At 52.1% G+C, this 17,427-nt stretch overlaps 2 protein-coding genes across 5 annotated transcripts in view; one reads left to right on the top strand and one right to left on the bottom strand.

The window, feature by feature from the left end:
• Nucleotides 1-1,653: 1,653 nt before the first annotated feature.
• On the bottom strand, nt 1,654-11,480 carry LOC118708014 (dual specificity protein phosphatase 15). Of its 3 annotated transcripts, XM_036418894.2 has the most exons (8): nt 11,026-11,480; nt 10,210-10,243; nt 8,654-8,736; nt 5,890-5,939; nt 4,649-4,723; nt 3,362-3,533; nt 3,029-3,053; nt 1,654-2,239 (listed from the first exon to the last, which is right to left on the bottom strand). In XM_036418894.2, exons 1-8 carry the CDS (start codon nt 11,044-11,046, stop codon nt 1,752-1,754), a joined length of 948 nt encoding a protein of 315 aa, XP_036274787.1. In that variant the 5' UTR covers nt 11,047-11,480; the 3' UTR covers nt 1,654-1,751. The 3 variants fall into 3 exon arrangements, with proteins under 3 accessions (XP_036274787.1, XP_045430375.1, XP_036274789.1); XM_036418896.2 differs by lacking the exon at nt 3,029-3,053 and having other exon boundaries at nt 1,756-2,239; nt 11,026-11,469; XM_045574419.1 differs by lacking the exons at nt 3,029-3,053; nt 3,362-3,533; nt 8,654-8,736; nt 10,210-10,243; nt 11,026-11,480 and having other exon boundaries at nt 5,890-5,931.
• A 3,189-nt stretch (nt 11,481-14,669) lies between these two features.
• TTLL9 (tubulin tyrosine ligase like 9) overlaps nt 14,670-17,427 on the top strand; it is a 34,975-nt gene continuing 32,217 nt past the window's right edge. For both annotated transcript variants that reach the window (XM_036418613.2, XM_036418612.2), the window contains exon 1: nt 14,670-14,845. In XM_036418613.2, the coding sequence (XP_036274506.1) occupies nt 14,831-14,845 (15 nt within the window). In that variant the 5' untranslated portion in view covers nt 14,670-14,830. The remainder of the gene's footprint in view (nt 14,846-17,427) is intronic.

Below are 17,427 nucleotides of genomic sequence, written 5' to 3'. Positions count from 1 at the left end.
TCCAGGAGAGACCCCGCTCCTCCTGCAGTGAGTGCAGGGCTGGGCGCCCAGCCAGTATTGCCCGGAGGCTGAACCTGCCTTCACACCCCGCCCTCCGTCCCCATAGTCCAGCAGCCGCCCAGTGCGGACACTTCTAGCCATGGCCAGGATTCAGACTCGGGCCTGAAGGGCTCCTATGGGGCATAGGGCATTTCACATGATTAAATCCAAAAGTATTTAAAGAATACAAAATAACTGCATCCAAGCAGAGGCCTTTGGCGTGCCAGACAAGCCCTTCATTTGCCTAAGCGGCAGAGGAGGAGAATTAGGAGTGGGGGGGAGGGGGTCCACAGCCAGACTGCCTGGATTCACATCACGGCCCCCCCACGTGCCAGCTGGGGACCCTGGGCACCACGGCTCCCCGCTGGGGCTGCTGGAGGATTAAACGGGATCCAGGTGACATGTGTAACACATGCCTGGCCCACAGCGAGAGTCAGTACACGAATGGTATGGTTGTTGTTGAGTCACAGTGTGGTGACAGTAACGGTGGAAGGAGGGGGCATCGTGGAGGACCGGGAACATCAGATCAAGGCGTTTGCTTTGTCCTATGATAACGGGGGGCCATGGAGATGTTTCAGTCGGGGAAGGCACGGATAGAATTAGAAAGGTGTTTTTGACCCAGTGGATGGTGACACCCCCCCAAACCCACCCCTCCAGTTAGCCAGGACCCCACAGGCTCCCCGCACTCTGCTGAGTCCAGCCATTGGGGGAATGCTTCTCCCCAGAGAGAGGACAGCTCACCCCCTCACTCCCTGCCTTATGCTCCTTTTGCTTATCCATCTACCTGATGTCTTTCCCACCAGAACACCAGCTACACGAGGGCGCAGTGTTCGGGGCACAGTTAGAGCCCCATGCCAGTGGCTATGTTATTGTAGCTACTTCAGAGCCCTCTCAAACTCTGGGTTAATTTTAGTTTAGGAGAAGGCAGCTCCGATGGCCTCTGCTCATCCCTGAAGTCAATTTGCTGCTTTATTGGCTGCCTGACCTTTACACTCTAGGTGGGAAGATCTTCCCACCAGCTGGGGTGGGTCCTCCTCTCCAGAACCGCCAAAACCAGAAAGAGCTGCTTCTTCACCCTCACGCCTGCCAACCCTGCTCCAGCTGTGTGTCCTCTGGCAAGCTGCCTGCCCTGGATTAAGCGAACTCGTGTACAAGGGAGGCATTTACCATAAGGTGACCAGACGTCCCGATTTTTAACAATTTGTCCCGTGTCCCAAGGTATTTTAAAGAAGTCCCGATTTTTGGAAAGAATGCACGACAAGCTAGAGAATGGAGGGAGGACCTCAAGAGACCCTCAAGAACCCCCCCCCCCCAATGGTGTCCCCCTTTACCAATGTTAAAATCTGGTCACCTTAATTTACCAGCTAGTATTTGTGAATAGGGAAGGGGGCTCAGGGGAAGGAGACCAAGTCTTGGGGAGAAATGGGGGTGGAGTGTGTGTGTGTGGGGGAGAGTGTCCGAGAAGCCTTCAGAATTCAGCCCAGGGACTGCAGTTTCACCCAGAGTGGCGAGCTCCGCAGAGGGCCTCCCCCACCCCTGCTTCCTGCAGGCCCCCGGCCCCTGGCAGAGTCCCGCTGCCCCACCTTCGCTCAGTAACTGGGAGGCACTCAGGAAAGCCGCTTCAGTGTCTCTTTAATACCCCACGGGCCGTCCAAGCCCTCTCCCTCCGCCTTTCAGAGCAGGGGCCCGTGCCCCCGCCTCCAGCCCCAGGCCTAAGGCACCAGGTGGCTGCAGCAGGCAGGCCCGACGCAGAGGAGCCGGGACGGCGGAGGGCGCGCCACCGCGGACAGGCAGGGCAGGCAGAGGGGGCAGGAGCAGGGCCCGGGCCGCCGCGGGGCGCCCACGGGCTCGGGGCCCTCCTGGAGGCCGCGGGAGGCCCAGGCGGACCCCCTCTGGGGACCGGTCAGGAGGAAGAGGGCCGGGGCCCTCACTTGCCGCCGCGGCGGGCCAGGCAGCGCGGGAGGCAGGAGAAAGTCTGCTTGACGCGCGCCAGCAGCGGCAGCGGCCCGCGCGCCTCCCGCGGCGGCCGCGGCACCAGGCGCTGCAGGGCCCCCTCGGAGGCCGAGGCCTGCGGCGCGGGGCAGGCGGCCGAGGTCGCGGAGCCCTGCCGGCAGCGCCTGCACAGCGGCAGCAGCAAGCGCATCTCCTCCTCGTCGCGGAACGGGCTCTCTCCGAAACGCTCCTCCAGCTGCCTGCGAAGCTGGGGTGGGGAGGCAGGGGTTCGGTCGGTGCCAGGCCGTTGGCCCCGGCCCCCTCCCGGATCCTTAGAGCTTCTGCCCTGGGGCCAGCTTCCCAGGCCTCGCTAAGCCCCTCCCCTTCCCCAAGGTCCCCTGAGCCTCCATTCTGCGTTTCCATCCCCCCATCTTCCAGACCTGCCAGAGTGACCCTCCTACCTGCACAGCGGAAACCGCATCAATCCCTCCCCCCTGCACAGAACTCCACTCACACCGGCCTCTTCTTTGCCTGCCTCCTTCCTAAAGCCTTGCAGACAAGCCTCTGGGTGCCAGCCCGCCACCTGCTGAGAGCCTTCCTGCACTCGCTGCTGCTTCTCTCTCTCTCTCTCTCTCTTTCTGTCTCTCTTCCCCGGTTGTCCCAGTTGTCCCAGTTGTCCCGGAAGTCCCGTGCCATCTGCCCGTTGGGCAAAGGAGAAGGGACTGCTTTGGCCTCATCAGGGATCCAGGGGTAGAGTAGGAGGTGGACCTTTCTCTCCAAAGGGGCCCAAACGCTCAAATGCCCTTCGGGTTCCAGGCAGGTAGAGCAGGTAGTTCTGGGACCTGATCAGATTGTGGGGTCCAGAGTCTGGCCTAAAGGCCTTCAGATTGTAAGTGAAATGGAAACCTTCTAGCTATCCAAACAAAATACACCTGGGGGATATATTAGCTCAAGGGCCATGCATTTGAGACCCCAGAAAAATCTTCTGCCATGTCTGAAGCAGAGGCTAAATTCTTTTTTTGTTTTTGTTTGTTTGTTTGTTCTTGTTAATCCTCACCCGAGGATATTTTTTCCATTAGTTCCTAGAGAGAGTGGAAGGGAAGAGGGGAAGAGAGGGAGAGAGAGAGAGAGAGAAACATCGATGTGAGAGACACACATCGATTGGTTGCCTCCCACATTCTCCCCGACTCAACCAGGGCTGGGGATCAAAACCTACAACCCAGGTACCTGCCCTTGACCAGGAATCGAGCCCATGACCCTTCAATTCATGGGTTGGTGTTCTAACTATCGATATTAAGCAACCCTGCCAGGGCTAACTTCTTTCCAATCAATGCTCAGCTCAAGTGGGAAGAGCCTCCCACCGTGCCCCAGCCCCTGCCCCAGTCCCTACCTTCCGGGAACTGCCCCAGCCAAACTCTTCGAGCTGCTGCCTAAAGCCCGGGTTGGGGTTAGCAATGGGCCGGGTGGACTTGATGGCGTCGAGCACTTCCCGCCAGCCTAGGCCGGTCACAGTCATCACGTAAGCTGTCACGACGGTGGTGCTTCGAGAGATGCCTGCAAAGCTGATTACCCCACTCCAAGCTTCAGGCAAGGCCCCCAGAAACCACCCCCGCTCCCGCCTCCGCTCTCCCACCCTTGCCTCCTGAGCTCCAACCACAAGGAACCTGCCAGGACCTATCTCCCCACCGCCAGGCCTTTGCCCGTTCTGTTCCCTCTGCCTGGAGAATCAATCCCCAGGCATCCCTCCACATTCAAGTCCTGAGTGAAACATCATTTCATTCATCCATTCATTCAACGGACGTTTTCCGACCCTCTGTTGTCTTTCAGATCCTGGGGATCTAGTGGGAAGTATTGTAAAACAGAGTTGGCCTCTGTCATCCTGATCCTCATGGTATGGCTGGGGGAGACAGACGCTAACCAGGGAAAGGTTTCAGGTGGTGACAATGAAGGTGAGTCCAGGGGCTGGGAGATGGAGTAGGAAGAGATATTAATCTAGTGGGGTGGGGGGAGGAGGAGGATGAGGGAAGCTGTTCCTAAGGAAGTGACACCATGCCGAGTCTTGAACAGTGTGCAGGAAGACCAGGAGATGGGAGCCTGGTGGACTTGAAAAACAAGGAGATGGCCAGTGCGTTCTGAGCAGGGGAAGGAGGGAGAGCGGGTGAGAGACAGGCTGCAGGTAGCTCTTCCTGTGGCTGGGGCTCCAGCTCAGGACTAGTGCTCAGGGAGAAGTGATGAAATGAGTGACGTATACTGGGCTAGGGGCTCCTGGGAAGACTTGGGGGTCCCGTCTCCCAGCCTGGGGTTCTCCACTACCCTGCACTACAATGGGCTCAAATGCCTAGAGGGGAGGAGAGGACAGGGGAGGGGAGGGAGCCAGAACTATTGGTGGGTATTTGGTTACCTGCATGACCTCACCTGTCCCTCCCAATAGCCCATCATGTCAGCATTCTTTCCATTTCACAGATGAGGAAACTGAGTCTCAGGGAGAAACAGCTATTTGGCCATGGCCTCACAGCCGGGGAAGGACCGAGCCCTGATCTGAGCGCCCTTTCAGCTTCTATCAGATGAACCGTGGATGGTCAGCCATTGTGACCACTGGACAAGACCTGCCACACGTTCCCGCTTCCCCACAGGATGAGTGTGTGTCTGGGGTAGAGAACAGCCCCTCTTCACTCACCAGTGCACAAGGCAGTTCCCCCCGTTGAGGCGGCAGCAGTGGATGAAGTTGATACATTCTTTGAAGTGCTTTTTGCTGGAAAAGAAAGCAATAGGAAGGGAGCACTAGGGGAAGGAGGGGGGGGGGTCCTCCCAGTTGTCCCCCTCCCCATTTATGGGATGGCAAGAGACAAAGAGCCTGAGGTCCTCAGTCAGCTAGTGCTGCAGTGAGGAGGGGCCAGTGCCACAAGGTGGGGATGTGTGAGACAAGAGAGAGAGGCCAGTCATGGCAGATCCCGCTGCGGAGGCCGGAGAATCTCCCCAATGTGTCCTGGGGACCCTATTTTCACAGGGGAGGGAGAATCTTGATTTTTTAAGGAAATGGGTGGGAGGAGACACAGGGGTCCCCCTTCCTCGGGGGGTCTGCCATCACCGGGGACAGTGATGGTCTACAATGGGGCTGACAGCAAGGTTCCAGAGGAGTAGCGGTGCCTTGTCTGGGCCCCTCCCAGGCTGGAGGCACTGCTGCTAACATGAACAAAAATCCTGGGTTCTGCCCAAACCGGTTTGGCTCAGTGAATAGAGCCTCGGCCTGCGGACTGAAAGGCCCCAGGTTCGATTCCGGTCAAGGGCATGTACCTTGGTGTGGACACATCCCCAGTAGGGGGTGTGCAGGAGGCAGCTGATTGATGTTTCTCTCTCATCGATGTATCTGTCCCTCTCCCTTCCTCTCTGTTAAAAATCAATAAAATATATTTTTAAAAAATCCTGGGTTCTGAGCCCCCAATATACTTCAGGCTAGATTCTCAACCCATGCCATCTGACCTCAGAAAGCCTCCTCAATGCTAATGACACCCCCATTGTCCCTCTCAGAGAAGCGAAGTGATTTATCCAAGGTCACACACCAAGTAAAAGGCAAAGCCTGGCCAGAGCCCAGATATCTTAACTCCAGGGCCAGGAACCAGCTGAGCCTGACCTTCCCAAATGCGCTGGTGCAGCTGATCCTGTGAGTCGGGCACTTTCTCCGATTCACAGCAGGAGACACTCAGCTCTGGGAGGTTAACGGCCTTGGTCAGGGGCACAGACCAAGGCGTGGCTGAGACAGAGTCAAACTTGGGGCTGGGTGACCCTCTGTGCTGGGGTCCCAGAACAGCTTTCTGGTCTGAGTCCTCTCTTCTCTCCCTCACACCACTTCCCCTCCTCCCTCCCACCGTCACAGGAGGCAGCTGTCTGTCCCACTGTGGGTCCATCCGGGGAACTTACATGGGTACATCAGGGTTGTCGGCTACTGGGATGCGAAGGTAGGTTATGCCCTGGAAGTACAAAACACACACAGGCCGTGGGAGCAGGCTTGCTTGCACCCTCTTACCCAGCCCGGGCCCCCCAAGCACCTCCTGACCCCAAGACCAGTTCCTGTCCCTCTCTGGACCACAGTTGTCCTCCCTGTTCAAAGAGGATCTCCCAGCTCTGACCATCTGTGATTCTAGAACCTTCTAAGAACTTGATAAAAAGGATCCAGGGACTTTTCTTTTAGGCAGGAAAGGGTCACTTAGAGTGACTACCCTCCAAAGAAGGATTACAAAATTACATCGTAGGAAGGGCACAGCAGATTTCATTTTCTTGAAAAGAAACAAAAAATTATGAAAAGTAAGTTTACACTTCATGAATTGTGGTTATAAAACTTGTGCTAATTATTAAAATAATCAAGGAGTGTAGTGTCACTAGTTTTTCCAACAAACTTGTTCCAGCATCCTTCATTTCATGCTTCACCTTCACTCAAGTTCATAAAGATGATTTCTGCTCACATTACAAGAACCTCATCACTTTTTTTAAGGACTTGTCTTAATCGTTTGATATTCAAATGGCTCTTTTCAGGTATCTGGCCCACCAATGGCTAGCAGCTAACAGGCGGCTAAGGGGACCCTCCCCCCCCATCCTCATTTGTTAACAGCTTCATGTGAGAGTCCAGCCTTTCTCCAGCTCACTTTCACCAAGGTCACTCCATCTGCATCTTTTGCAAGGTTTGCAATTTCATTTGCAACACATTTGGCCTTGCATTTGCAGGGCATAATCACCCTCTGGCTGGTAAACTCACTGATGGATGGAGTGGGAGAGACGCTTGGGAGAAGAGGGGAGGGCTGTTGGAGCAGGGACTCATTTTACAAGCAGCCATTTCATTAGTAAATATATTCATGACTTCACAACCTTCCCCGTGCAATCTAGTGACTGCATACTCCAATTACTTCAAAACAAGCCTGCCTTATAAAGCAAAATCAGACTCCATTGACCTGAAAAATTCTTCTTTGAGTGACCCTGAGAAGCATAGATTATTGGGTGTTGCTCTCAGAAATAATCAAATCAGGCACATGGGGACACTAAGGCCCAGAGAGGGAAAGGATCCTGCCTAAGGTCACACAGCAAATCTGTGACAGAACCTGGTCTGAATCTCAGATCTTCAGAGCCCTTTCCCACCCCCAGTTCTTTACCTCCAGTGGGTGACTGAGACTAACAGATGAGGAGGAAGGGTCACTGTTCGTGCGATGAGTAAGATTAACCTTGCAACAGATCAGCTGTAAATTGTTAAGCACCTATTGTGTGGCTTGCAACAATTCAGTGAGGTCAGTACTCTCAGAAAATTCCCTTTACAGGTCAGACCACTGAGGTTCCGAGAGGTGATGTCCTAAACCAGTGGTCGGCAAACTCATTAGTCAGCAGAGCCAAACATCAACAGTACAACGATTGAAATTTCTTTTGAGAGCCACGTTTTTAAAACTTCTCCTAATGCCACTTCTTTAAAATAGACTCGCCCAGGCCGTGGTATTTTGTGGAAGAGCCACACTCAAGGGGCCGAAGAGCCACATGTGGCTCGCGAGCCGCAGTTTGCCAACCACGGTCCTATTATACCCACGGTTACAGAGAGAATAAGTGCAGATGTGAACGCAGGCCTCCTGACTTCAGCACACGTGGTCTGAGTTTCCTGCTTTCCTCCTCTGGGTCAAACACTCTCACCCCCTGCTCCCCAGGACTCGATAATTCCAGCACCAGCTGCTCCTGTGGGAGCCGTGCTTTACAGTGTGCAAGGCATCTTCACCATCCCACAGCCCGTTTGCCCCCTCCCAACAGCCCCCTGGGGCAGATGGGGCTGAGGGATCAGGGGCCCAGAGAGGCAGAACCACAGCACCAGGTCCTACAACGAAACACAGAGCCCAGAATCATCCACTTGGGGTCATCCGTTCAGCTGGGCCGTGGGAAGCCCCTGTGGGGGCCTTGTTATGGTTCGGTGGAGGCATCTGGGGCCAGATGGCCTGGGTTCCAATTCTAGCTCAGCTTCCTGGATGTGTGGATCTCGGCAAATGACTTTACCCCAGTTGGCAAACAGGGATGCTAATGTTAAAGAGGCCAGTTTTCAACCAAATTAGATAGCATGGGTCAGGGGGTCAGGGAGGCAGTAAAGGACTGGCTGGCACATACCGTGTTTCCCCGAAAATAAGACATCCTTTGAAAATAAGACCTACTTACAGGTTTCCTTCTGAGTGAAATATAAGGCATCCCCCGAAAATAAGGCCCCCCCCCCCTCGTCTAAACATGAGAGATTTGGTCCACTGATTCTGAAAGAAATGGAGTCACAAGAAATTCACCAGGAAATTCAGGAATTGGATTGTTATGATGATGTTCCAGAAGATGATGACATGATTGTCATAGAACAAATGAGTAAATTCTTGATACTGTAGGATTCACAGTTTGTCTGGTTTGTGTTGACAACTACAGTACTACCGTACCATATACAGGTAATAAATTTCCTTTATTTTCAATTAACAATAAATGTGTACCGTATTCTTCTTCATGGAAAAATAAGAGATCCCCTGAAAATAAGACCTAGCGCATCTTTGGGAGCAAAAAATAATATAAGACACTCTTATTTTTGGGGAAACAGGATAGTAGGTACATGATAAATGGGCACTGGGGTGTGTGTCTGAAGCCCCCTCCCTGATCTATGCACAGCCCTGGGATGGCGGGTGACGAGTACCTGCATCAGAGGCTGGGGTGACTCATGAATGGAGATGATGTGTGTGATGTTATTTCGGCTCAGCTGGTCCGGGTCTTTGGCATCTGAAAGAGACAGGTGTCTTGAGCCAGCCTGGCAGGTGTGACTTCTGTGTTCCTGATGGCTAAGTGAGAGGCGACTCCCCACCCAGCTCTCCTTCTCACCTCACCCTCTCCACCTTGGCGGACCCTCTGCCTGGTCCCGACTCCTAGGCCACCTCCTGCTCTTGGCATAGGTCCTGCCACACCCCTAGGCTTCAGTCTGGTCTCTGGGGCATCCCCAAGTTAACAGCCCCGCATCCCCCCCACCCCCCCTTTGCCCTGAGCTATTCTTTCCATCGCAAACACCTTTTCCCAGCATAGCCTTGACCCAGTAATTCTACTTCTAGGAATCTTGTCTACAGAAGGTTTTGTTCCCATGAGGTTTTGTGCACAGAGGACACTGTTCTCTGTAGTGCTGCTTATAACGGTAAAAACATCAGAAATAGAAACGGGGGCAAACTGAATGTCCATCAGAAGGGAGCCGGGTAAAAAATGGCATATTCATACTTGAATACTATGCAGATCTGCACGTGCTGATGTGCAAGGATGTCCGCAATACATGATTAAATGGGAAATATAGGCGGCAGGACAACATGCAGAATAGGTTTCCATTTTTGTTTTAAATCTGGTATCTGCATCAACAAAGAGATGAAACGTGACCTGGGGACAGGCCCACAGTCTACTGCTCTCAGAGGTCATTTCTAGGGGCTGGATGGCCAGTCTATACAGACCTTTTATATATAATCAAAGTATATGACACACACCGCCTCTCTCCCCATTTGTCCACATCCTCATTCAGCACACTTACTGCTGCTCACTATGGGCAGTCCTTGCTTCTGCCCTCATGGGAATGTGGACCTTATTTAGCCAAATGCTCAGAAAGCAGAGTGGCACGTGCTGCTGAGGCAGCTCCAGGGAGGAAGGGATCAGGGCTTATGGGAGGGGGGCACCTAAGCCGTTGGGGGACAGGGTGATGGGGAGGGCCCTGTCCCAGTTCAGATGCCCCTCTCTCTCAGGAGCTTTCTCTGATGCTGCAGATGGAAGTGACTTTTCTCACTATGGGCCCCCCAAACCCTGGACCAGTCTGTCTCTTAACACAGGCCGGGAGCAGGCAGAGTGCCAAGGCCTTGGGGCAGAGTGGGCAGTGCTGACCAGTGGAGTTCCTGAGGTGGAATCCAGTCTCCAGGACTTCTGCAAACAGACCTCAAGCCAGCCCTTCAGGGTCAGCACATTCAGAGGCGCTGGTCTGGTGTGGAGGGAGAGGCTGAGGCTCCGAGCAGCTGCTGGCTTGCCCAGCGTCCAGCCTTCTGAGCCCTTTGCCCTGGAGACAATGCCCCACCCATGAACCTGCCCCTTAGTCCTCGTGAGCTCTTCCCCCTCCCAGCCTGGTGTCACTTCCATGCCCCCAGCCCCATTCCTGAGGCCTCCAGGGTGCGGGGGCCAGAGCATGGATGACAGGCAGAGTGCCGTGGCCCGGGACAGAGGGGCCGTGCTCACCGATGAAGTTTCCGAGGTAGAGTCCAGGAAGTACCTACAGGGGAGACAGGCAGGGTGAGCCGGCAGGGTCAGCAGGGAGGGGAGCGGGCCCTTCCCACCCCCGCAGCTGGAGCCCGCAGCGCTCTCCATCCCATGAAGGCTGTCTGAGCCTCAGGACGGGGGGCCCTGTCCCTCTGGGGGCCTGGACCCTGTGAGGGGGACGGGGGGGGCACGAGGGGGCACAGGCAGGCTGCCTTGGGTGGGGGCGGGAGGAAAGAAGAGGGAGGGCAGAAGACCAGGGAAGAGGGAAGGGGAGACGGACTTGACAGAGTGGGTGGCCAGGAATTCTGAGGACGAGGGAGTGGGGAGACAGGGACAGGAGGAGGTAGAGTCAAGAGTCAGAGACAAGGGAAGAGAGAGAGAGAGAGAGAGAGAGAGAGAGAGAGAGAGAGAGAGAGAGAGAGAGAGAGAGAGAGAGAGAGAGAGAGAGTCTAGGAGTGACAGAGAGAGACAGGGAGAAACAGTCACAGAAAAGGCAGCTACAGAGACAGACAGGAGAGAGAGAGGGAGAGAAAGTGAGAGGGAGAGGAGATGGAGATGAGAGGAGAGAGAGAGGGAAAGAGGGAGAGAGAAGGAGAGAGAGACAGACAGACAGACAGACAGACAGAGACAGAGACCTAGACACAGCGAAATACGATCTCAGAGTCACAGGGAGCAGGAGACAGAGACCCAGAGAGACTCGGCGGGAGCCAGAAGGTCAGAGGCGGGCAGAGCCACCCCGTCCAGGGCCCGGGCCGGGGGCGAGCAGGTGCGGGCGGCGCGGTCCCGCCCACCTACCTTAGTCATGCCATTCCCCATGATCCCCGGGCCGGGGGCCCGGCCGCACCCCCAGCCTGCAGCCGCGAAGGCGCTGGGGTCACAGCTGCCGCGATGGCCCAGGCCCAGCGCCGGCTGCCGGGCGGGGAGCAGGGGGCCTGGCGTCCACAGCCGCGCCCAGCCCGGCCCCGCCGCCGTCACCGCCCGCCGACCCCCGGCCAGGGAGGCAAACGAGGGAGCCGCCGCCGCTGCCACCGCCGCAGGCTCCTCCTACCCCCTTGGTCATGTGGGGGCCCCTCCCGCGGGTCGCGGCGGGGACTGGACAAAGCCCCAGTGTGCCGGGCCCAGGGCCCACGGGACAACGGCAGCTTGTGGGGCCGCGTGGGGCCCAGGCCTCCGGAGGCGGGGGGAGCGCCCCCCCCCCACCTGGCACCGGCAGGCTCGGGCCGGCGGGGGCTCAGAGCCCCAGCGCCCAGCTCCCAGCTCCCGCTCTGCCCCGACTTCCCAGCGGGCCCTGGGGCACAGCACTAGGCTCCGTTGGCCGTGGTTCTCTAGCAGAAAAGTGACGGGGGCAGGACCTTGCCTGCTATGGGTCCCGTGTTCTTCAGATTCTGTTTGAGACAGAGAAGTGAGCAATTCCTTCCAACTGTAAGCCTCGGTCCCGCCACACGCCCCATGCAGGCACCCTAACAGCCAACCCTTTATCCTCCTGCCCCCCTCACACAACCATCTGTTCTCCCATCCTCCAGTTCATTCATTCACTGATTCATCCTCCTCTCCATTCATCCATCCTCCCATTGACCCTCCCCTCTCTTCATCCCAACTGTGGTCATTTGGGTCAGTTCTGTTGGGGCCAGGCACACCTGTTCTTAGGGCCCCCTTAAGAAGACAGAGGTGAATGGGAGGGGAGGGGAAGGTTGCAGTCACCTGGCCCCTCTGAGTTAAAGGAGACTACAACAGGATGTCGTTGGAGGCAAGAGTCCAGGAAAGTGATTCTGGAGACCAAAGTTCCAGGCCCTATTCCCCTCTGGCCTGCTGGGTGGCCCTGGGAAGGTCCCCTTGGAGTCCCAGCTGCCCTCTCTGAGGGCCTCCGTGTGCTGAGCTGAGCCCTCCTGCTACGAGGACCAAAGCTGGAGAATACAAAGTGAGGGAGACCAGACACCTTCTCTGGGACTGAAATAGAAGCAGCGGAACCAGGAACCAGCTGTCCTCCCCCATCCATAGTGGTAATGACTATGCGAGGAATGTCAGAACAGATAAGGACAGAGGAGTGACAACCGTTGAAAATGCAATGGCTGGAGAAAAAGAAAACCTTTGCCTCTGCGTTTCTTTACGCCTCAAATTCACAGCACACATGGGGCCGCCTGTCTCAGCGCCCTCTGAGCCCAGAGTGCTCATGAAAACCAAGTTATTCGACGATACTCACCGAGCACCTACTACAGGTAGGTACTGGGGACACATAGGTAGGAAAGGGAAACAGTTCCTAGAACAACACTGCCCAATAGAAATAGAACGTGAGTCATGTGAGTCATTTAAAATGTTCTAGTAGCCACATTAAAAACGTAGAAAGAAAGAGGTTGTTAATGATGTTTTAAGACAATATAGCCAAAGTATTATTATTTCAACATGCAGTCAGTATTTTTAAATTATTATGACATATTTCACATCTTTTTTTAATGGTATGAAGTCTTTAAAATTCAGTGTGTATTTTATACTCTGAGCACATCCCGATTCAAACCAGGCACATGTCAGACACTTCATAGCTGTATCTGTCTGCTAACCGCAGATTGGACACCTCAGGTTTGGGAGGGTGCCCAAACAAAATAAGCAAGTAGACAAAGCATTTATAAATGGTCACGCTTTTCTAGGAAGGGAACGAAAGTGGAAAAACGAAAAAAACAAACAAAACCTCTCTAAATAGGTGACATTAAAGTTGAGACCTGACGTAGAAGAAGGACCCAGCTATTTAAAGATTAGAAAGAGGTGTGTGCGTGTGGGAAAGTACAGAGATTTCCAGCAGGAATAAACAGCATGTGGGGGACCAGCCAGCATGGCTCAGTGGTTGAGCATTGACCTTCAGGCCGGGAGGTCACGCTGGAGTCCCAGTCAGGGCACATGCCAGGTTGTAGCCTCAATCACCAGTGGCTTGTGCTCTACAGGGTGTCCCCAAAAATGTATACACATGTAGCAGCTGATAGCTCAACTGATGTTTTTTCTTTTCAGATTTAACCCATTGGAATTAATAATTAAAGTATATATACATATATATGTATTATTGCTTATCTAAGAACTCTTTCTCCACCCTGAGATAATAAAATGTTCTAATAGTCTGAAGTATTTGTTTGCCATATTTATTATTTCATCCACTTGAATTAGGCATTTATTTTTCACTCCTAGGAAAGCCAGGTCCTTGGTGCCCTTTACTGAGTCCTCCATCCTTTCCCCACTCGTTTATGATGCCACCTCTATAGCGCGCGCGCACACACACACACACACGCACACACGGTGTCTGTTTCTAGAATCGCCCATGTATTCCCTTGCTATTTGCTTCTCCCTGCATTACACTGGGGCTGATAGGCAGGGAAATGTCTTCTGCCTCAACACATACACTTTGTTATTTTGGTTTGACAAGAGCTCTCAAAATTCCTGATTGGATTTGGGAAAATACACATTTTTATGTTGATATTGAGTCTTCCCATCCATGTACATGGTATATCCCTCCATTTATTCAGGCCTTCTTTAATGTCCTTCAATGTTTTGCAGTTTTCTCTATGAGAATACAAACTCCACAAGGACAGATGCTTGTTGATTTTGTTCACTGCTGTATCCTCAGAGTCAAGAATGGGGCATAACAAAGAGTAGATACTTAATCTGTTGTTTAATAAAATATCTTGCATACATTTTGTAGACATATTCCTACTTAACATATTTTTGTTGCTATACAAAAATAACAAAAATTAAAAAAAAAAAGTTCCTGATCAGCTATGATTGGTATATAGATCCCCGGGGTAGTGGAGTGGAGAGGGGAAGGAGGAAGGACAGGGAGCCAGTACAGAATGCAGTGATCAATAAGTTGCCACTTCAGGTTATATGCAGGGGAGAATGAAGATCGGATTTGTGTTTGAAAGAGCTCTTTGGCTGCTGTGCAGAGAATGAAACTGGAATGAACAGGGCAATAGAGGTTACTAGTAGACCGGTCAGGTAAGTAGCTACTGCAGGCGTTGAGGTGGGTGCTGGCATAAGAATTACAAAGAGTGACTGGAGCCCCAACCGGTTTGGCTCAGTGAATAGAGCGTGAGCTTGCGGACTCAAGGGTCCCATGTTCGATTCTGGTCAAGGGCATGGGGAATGTACAGGAGGCAGCTGATCGATGTTTCAAACTCTCTATCCCTCTCCTTTCCTCTCTGTAAAAAGTCAATAAAATATATTAAAAAAAAAAAAAAAAGTGACTGGAGAGAGCAGAAGTGGTTGGCAGCGTTATCAACTGATCCACTAACTGACCAGGTGACTTAGTGAGGGCCGGAGTAAGGAAACATAGGGCCATTGCATTTTCCAAAAGCTGACTTTTCAGGCTCGGCGCTCTCGGGTCCAGCGAAGTTCAGCAGGAAGAGGCTCTGGGCCGTGAATGCCCGCGGGGTCTCGGCCGCCGGGGCGAGGAGGACTTCCTGCCTCTGAGACGCGCCGACCGCTCCAGAAGGCGTTCTCTAGGATCATCCAATCAGAGCGGCGGATCCGGGCACCACCCCCTTCGTCGCCTTGGCAACAGGACGCACAGGCTCCCGCCCGGTGAGGTGGCGGTTTGAAGCGGGCCCTGCGGAATCGCGTCATGTCACGACTGAAGGTAGGAGTGCAGCAGGACCCTGGCGCTTTCGTCGTCCCCAAAGAGAGGGAGGGAAGCTGCGGAGGGATTAAACATGTAGGATCCTCGCGGAAGGATTCCGATGAATGGAGCAAAAATTATAAATTCAGAGAAAAGACCACAAGTCCCGGCATGCCGCGCGCCATCGGAGCCTCTGCGCGAGTCCACCGAACCAGACTGGCTGGCGGGAAATTTACAACACTGTAGGACTCGCACTGTACTCGGCGATTTCTGTGACTCGGGGGAAGCTCACAATTTCGGATTTCCTAACTTGGAAAAGCTCTTAGAGATCTGTTTGCCCCATCTCCCGCTTACCTACCCATTCATTCATTCATTCACAACCCATCCATCCATCCATCCATTCATCCATCCATCCATCCATCCATCCATCCATCCATCCATCCAGGGGAACACAGAGCTGGCCAATGGGGACACAAGATGAAGTCCTGATCTCTAGGAGTTCATAGGCCATCTCCCCCATTTTAAGTTAAAAAAGAGAGAGAGACCCAAAGAAATGAAATGAGTTACTATAGAACCTATCTCTTCCCACTCCAACCAGCTTCTTCTTATCCCGTGTTCCACCTCTCATGAATGGCAACTCCTTTCCTTAATTCCCTTTCACAACTAAAAATGAGTAGTTACATTGGACCTACCCAGGCAATTCCAAATGATCTAGTTTAATCAATATTTTAAAGTCATTTGGTTAGCAACCTTCATTCCATCTGCAACCTTAATTTCCTTGGCCATAGAATGTAACATATTTACAAAATCAAATAGCTATGAAAAAATTTTAAATGTTCAACATACACTGAAAACTAGAAAACATTGTGGAAAGAAATTAAAGACTTAAATTAATAGAGATTCTGACCATATTCATGGATTGGAATACTCAAATGCTTTATGATGTCATTTCTTCCCCAAACAATCTTTAGACTTAATGCAGTTCCAATCAAAATTCCAAATACTAGCCCTGGCTCAGTGGTTAGAATCCTGAGGGTTGAGGATTTGATTCTCTATCAAGGACATCTACCTGAGTTGCAGGTTCATTCCTCACTTCAGGGCACATTTCGGAGGCAACCAATCACTGTGTCTCTCTTACATTGATGTTTCTTTCTCTTTCTTTCTCTCTCTCCTCCCCCCACCCTCCTACTCTAAAAGCAATGGGAAAATATCCTTGGGTGAAAAAAATTTTTAAAAAATTACAACATATTATTATTATTATTTTTTAGAAATTAGCAAGCTGGTTTATATGGAGAACCCCCAAATTATAGACAATCTTAAAAAAAAAGTGTGGAAGACATGCCACCTGATTTCAGATTTACTAGAAAGCAACAGTAATTAAGACAGTTTGGTAGTGATATTCAACGAGACAAATAAGTAAATAGAACAAAATAGAGACTAGAGATTGACCCACATATATAGTCAATTGAATTTTGACGAAAGTGCCAATGCAATACAGTGAGGAAATCAAAGACTGGAGCAGCTAGGTAAACATGTGGAAAATGGAATTGAAAACATGAGAGAGTATAAAAAATGCAATAAAAAAGACTAGGACACTTAACTAGTTTGGAGGCATTTGGAGGGGATTGAATGATGAATGGGATAAGATTTTAACTTACTTCTGTGCATAAGCTTATTTCTGCCAATTTTGTAGAGCAGCTTCCCATTACCTTCCTCCAACAGCTCTTTGAGGGGGTAGAATGGTGTGGTAGGCAAAATTCTAGATTGCCCCTCACCCAGATTCCTATCCCCAGTGTACACACTTTGTGTAATTCCCTTCCCTTAAATGTGGGCGGAGCCTGTCAATTTGATTGGATAGTTACCATCATAATTACAATAGGTTATATGAGACCCCATTGTGGTTAACTTGAAGGGACAAGGGTTGGAAGTCAGAGGACCTGCTTCTATTAGCCTGGAGGAAAGCCAGCATTCATGTTGTGAACTGCCTCTGGGACCAGCACTCCCTAGGAGCTGAGAGCAGTTTCCAGCCAATGGCTAACAAGTAAACAGGGACCTCAGTCCCACAACCCCAAGTAACAGAATTCTGCCAAATGGTTTGGAAGAGGACCCCAAGTCCTGGATGAGAACCACAACTCAGGCCATCATTTTCATTGTGGCTTTGTGATACCTGAGCAGAGGCTCCAGCTAAGCCATGCCCAGACTCTTGGCCCATATAAACTGTGAGATATAAATTTGCACTGTTTTAAGCCATTACGTTTGTGGTTATTTGTCATGTAATAATAGAAAACTAATGCAGATGACAAGTCTGTCCAAGCTGCAGAGGACAGCCTGCGGAAATCACAAGTTCTGATTTCTTTTCTCATATCTGCCACCAGTCACCCAGGGCTGAGGGCCAAGCTGTATGGTAGAAGCAGAATAATACCCACCACCCTTTGAGAATTTGAAAAATCTATTTCTCTGACTCTTTGACCCAGCCCCCTCCTGAATCACAGATCTAATCAAACATTCAAGGTTGGAGTAGAAGGTCTTCTCACAGATATGGCCGAGCTCAGCCTTCAAAACTGGGGTTCAGGACGGACCTTTGGAGCATTGAAAACTAGGTA

This window comes from Pipistrellus kuhlii, unplaced genomic scaffold (genome assembly GCF_014108245.1).
Source record: "Pipistrellus kuhlii isolate mPipKuh1 unplaced genomic scaffold, mPipKuh1.p scaffold_m20_p_6, whole genome shotgun sequence".
Taxonomy (NCBI): domain Eukaryota; kingdom Metazoa; phylum Chordata; class Mammalia; order Chiroptera; family Vespertilionidae; genus Pipistrellus; species Pipistrellus kuhlii.
This window is presented reverse-complemented; position numbering and strand designations above follow the sequence as displayed.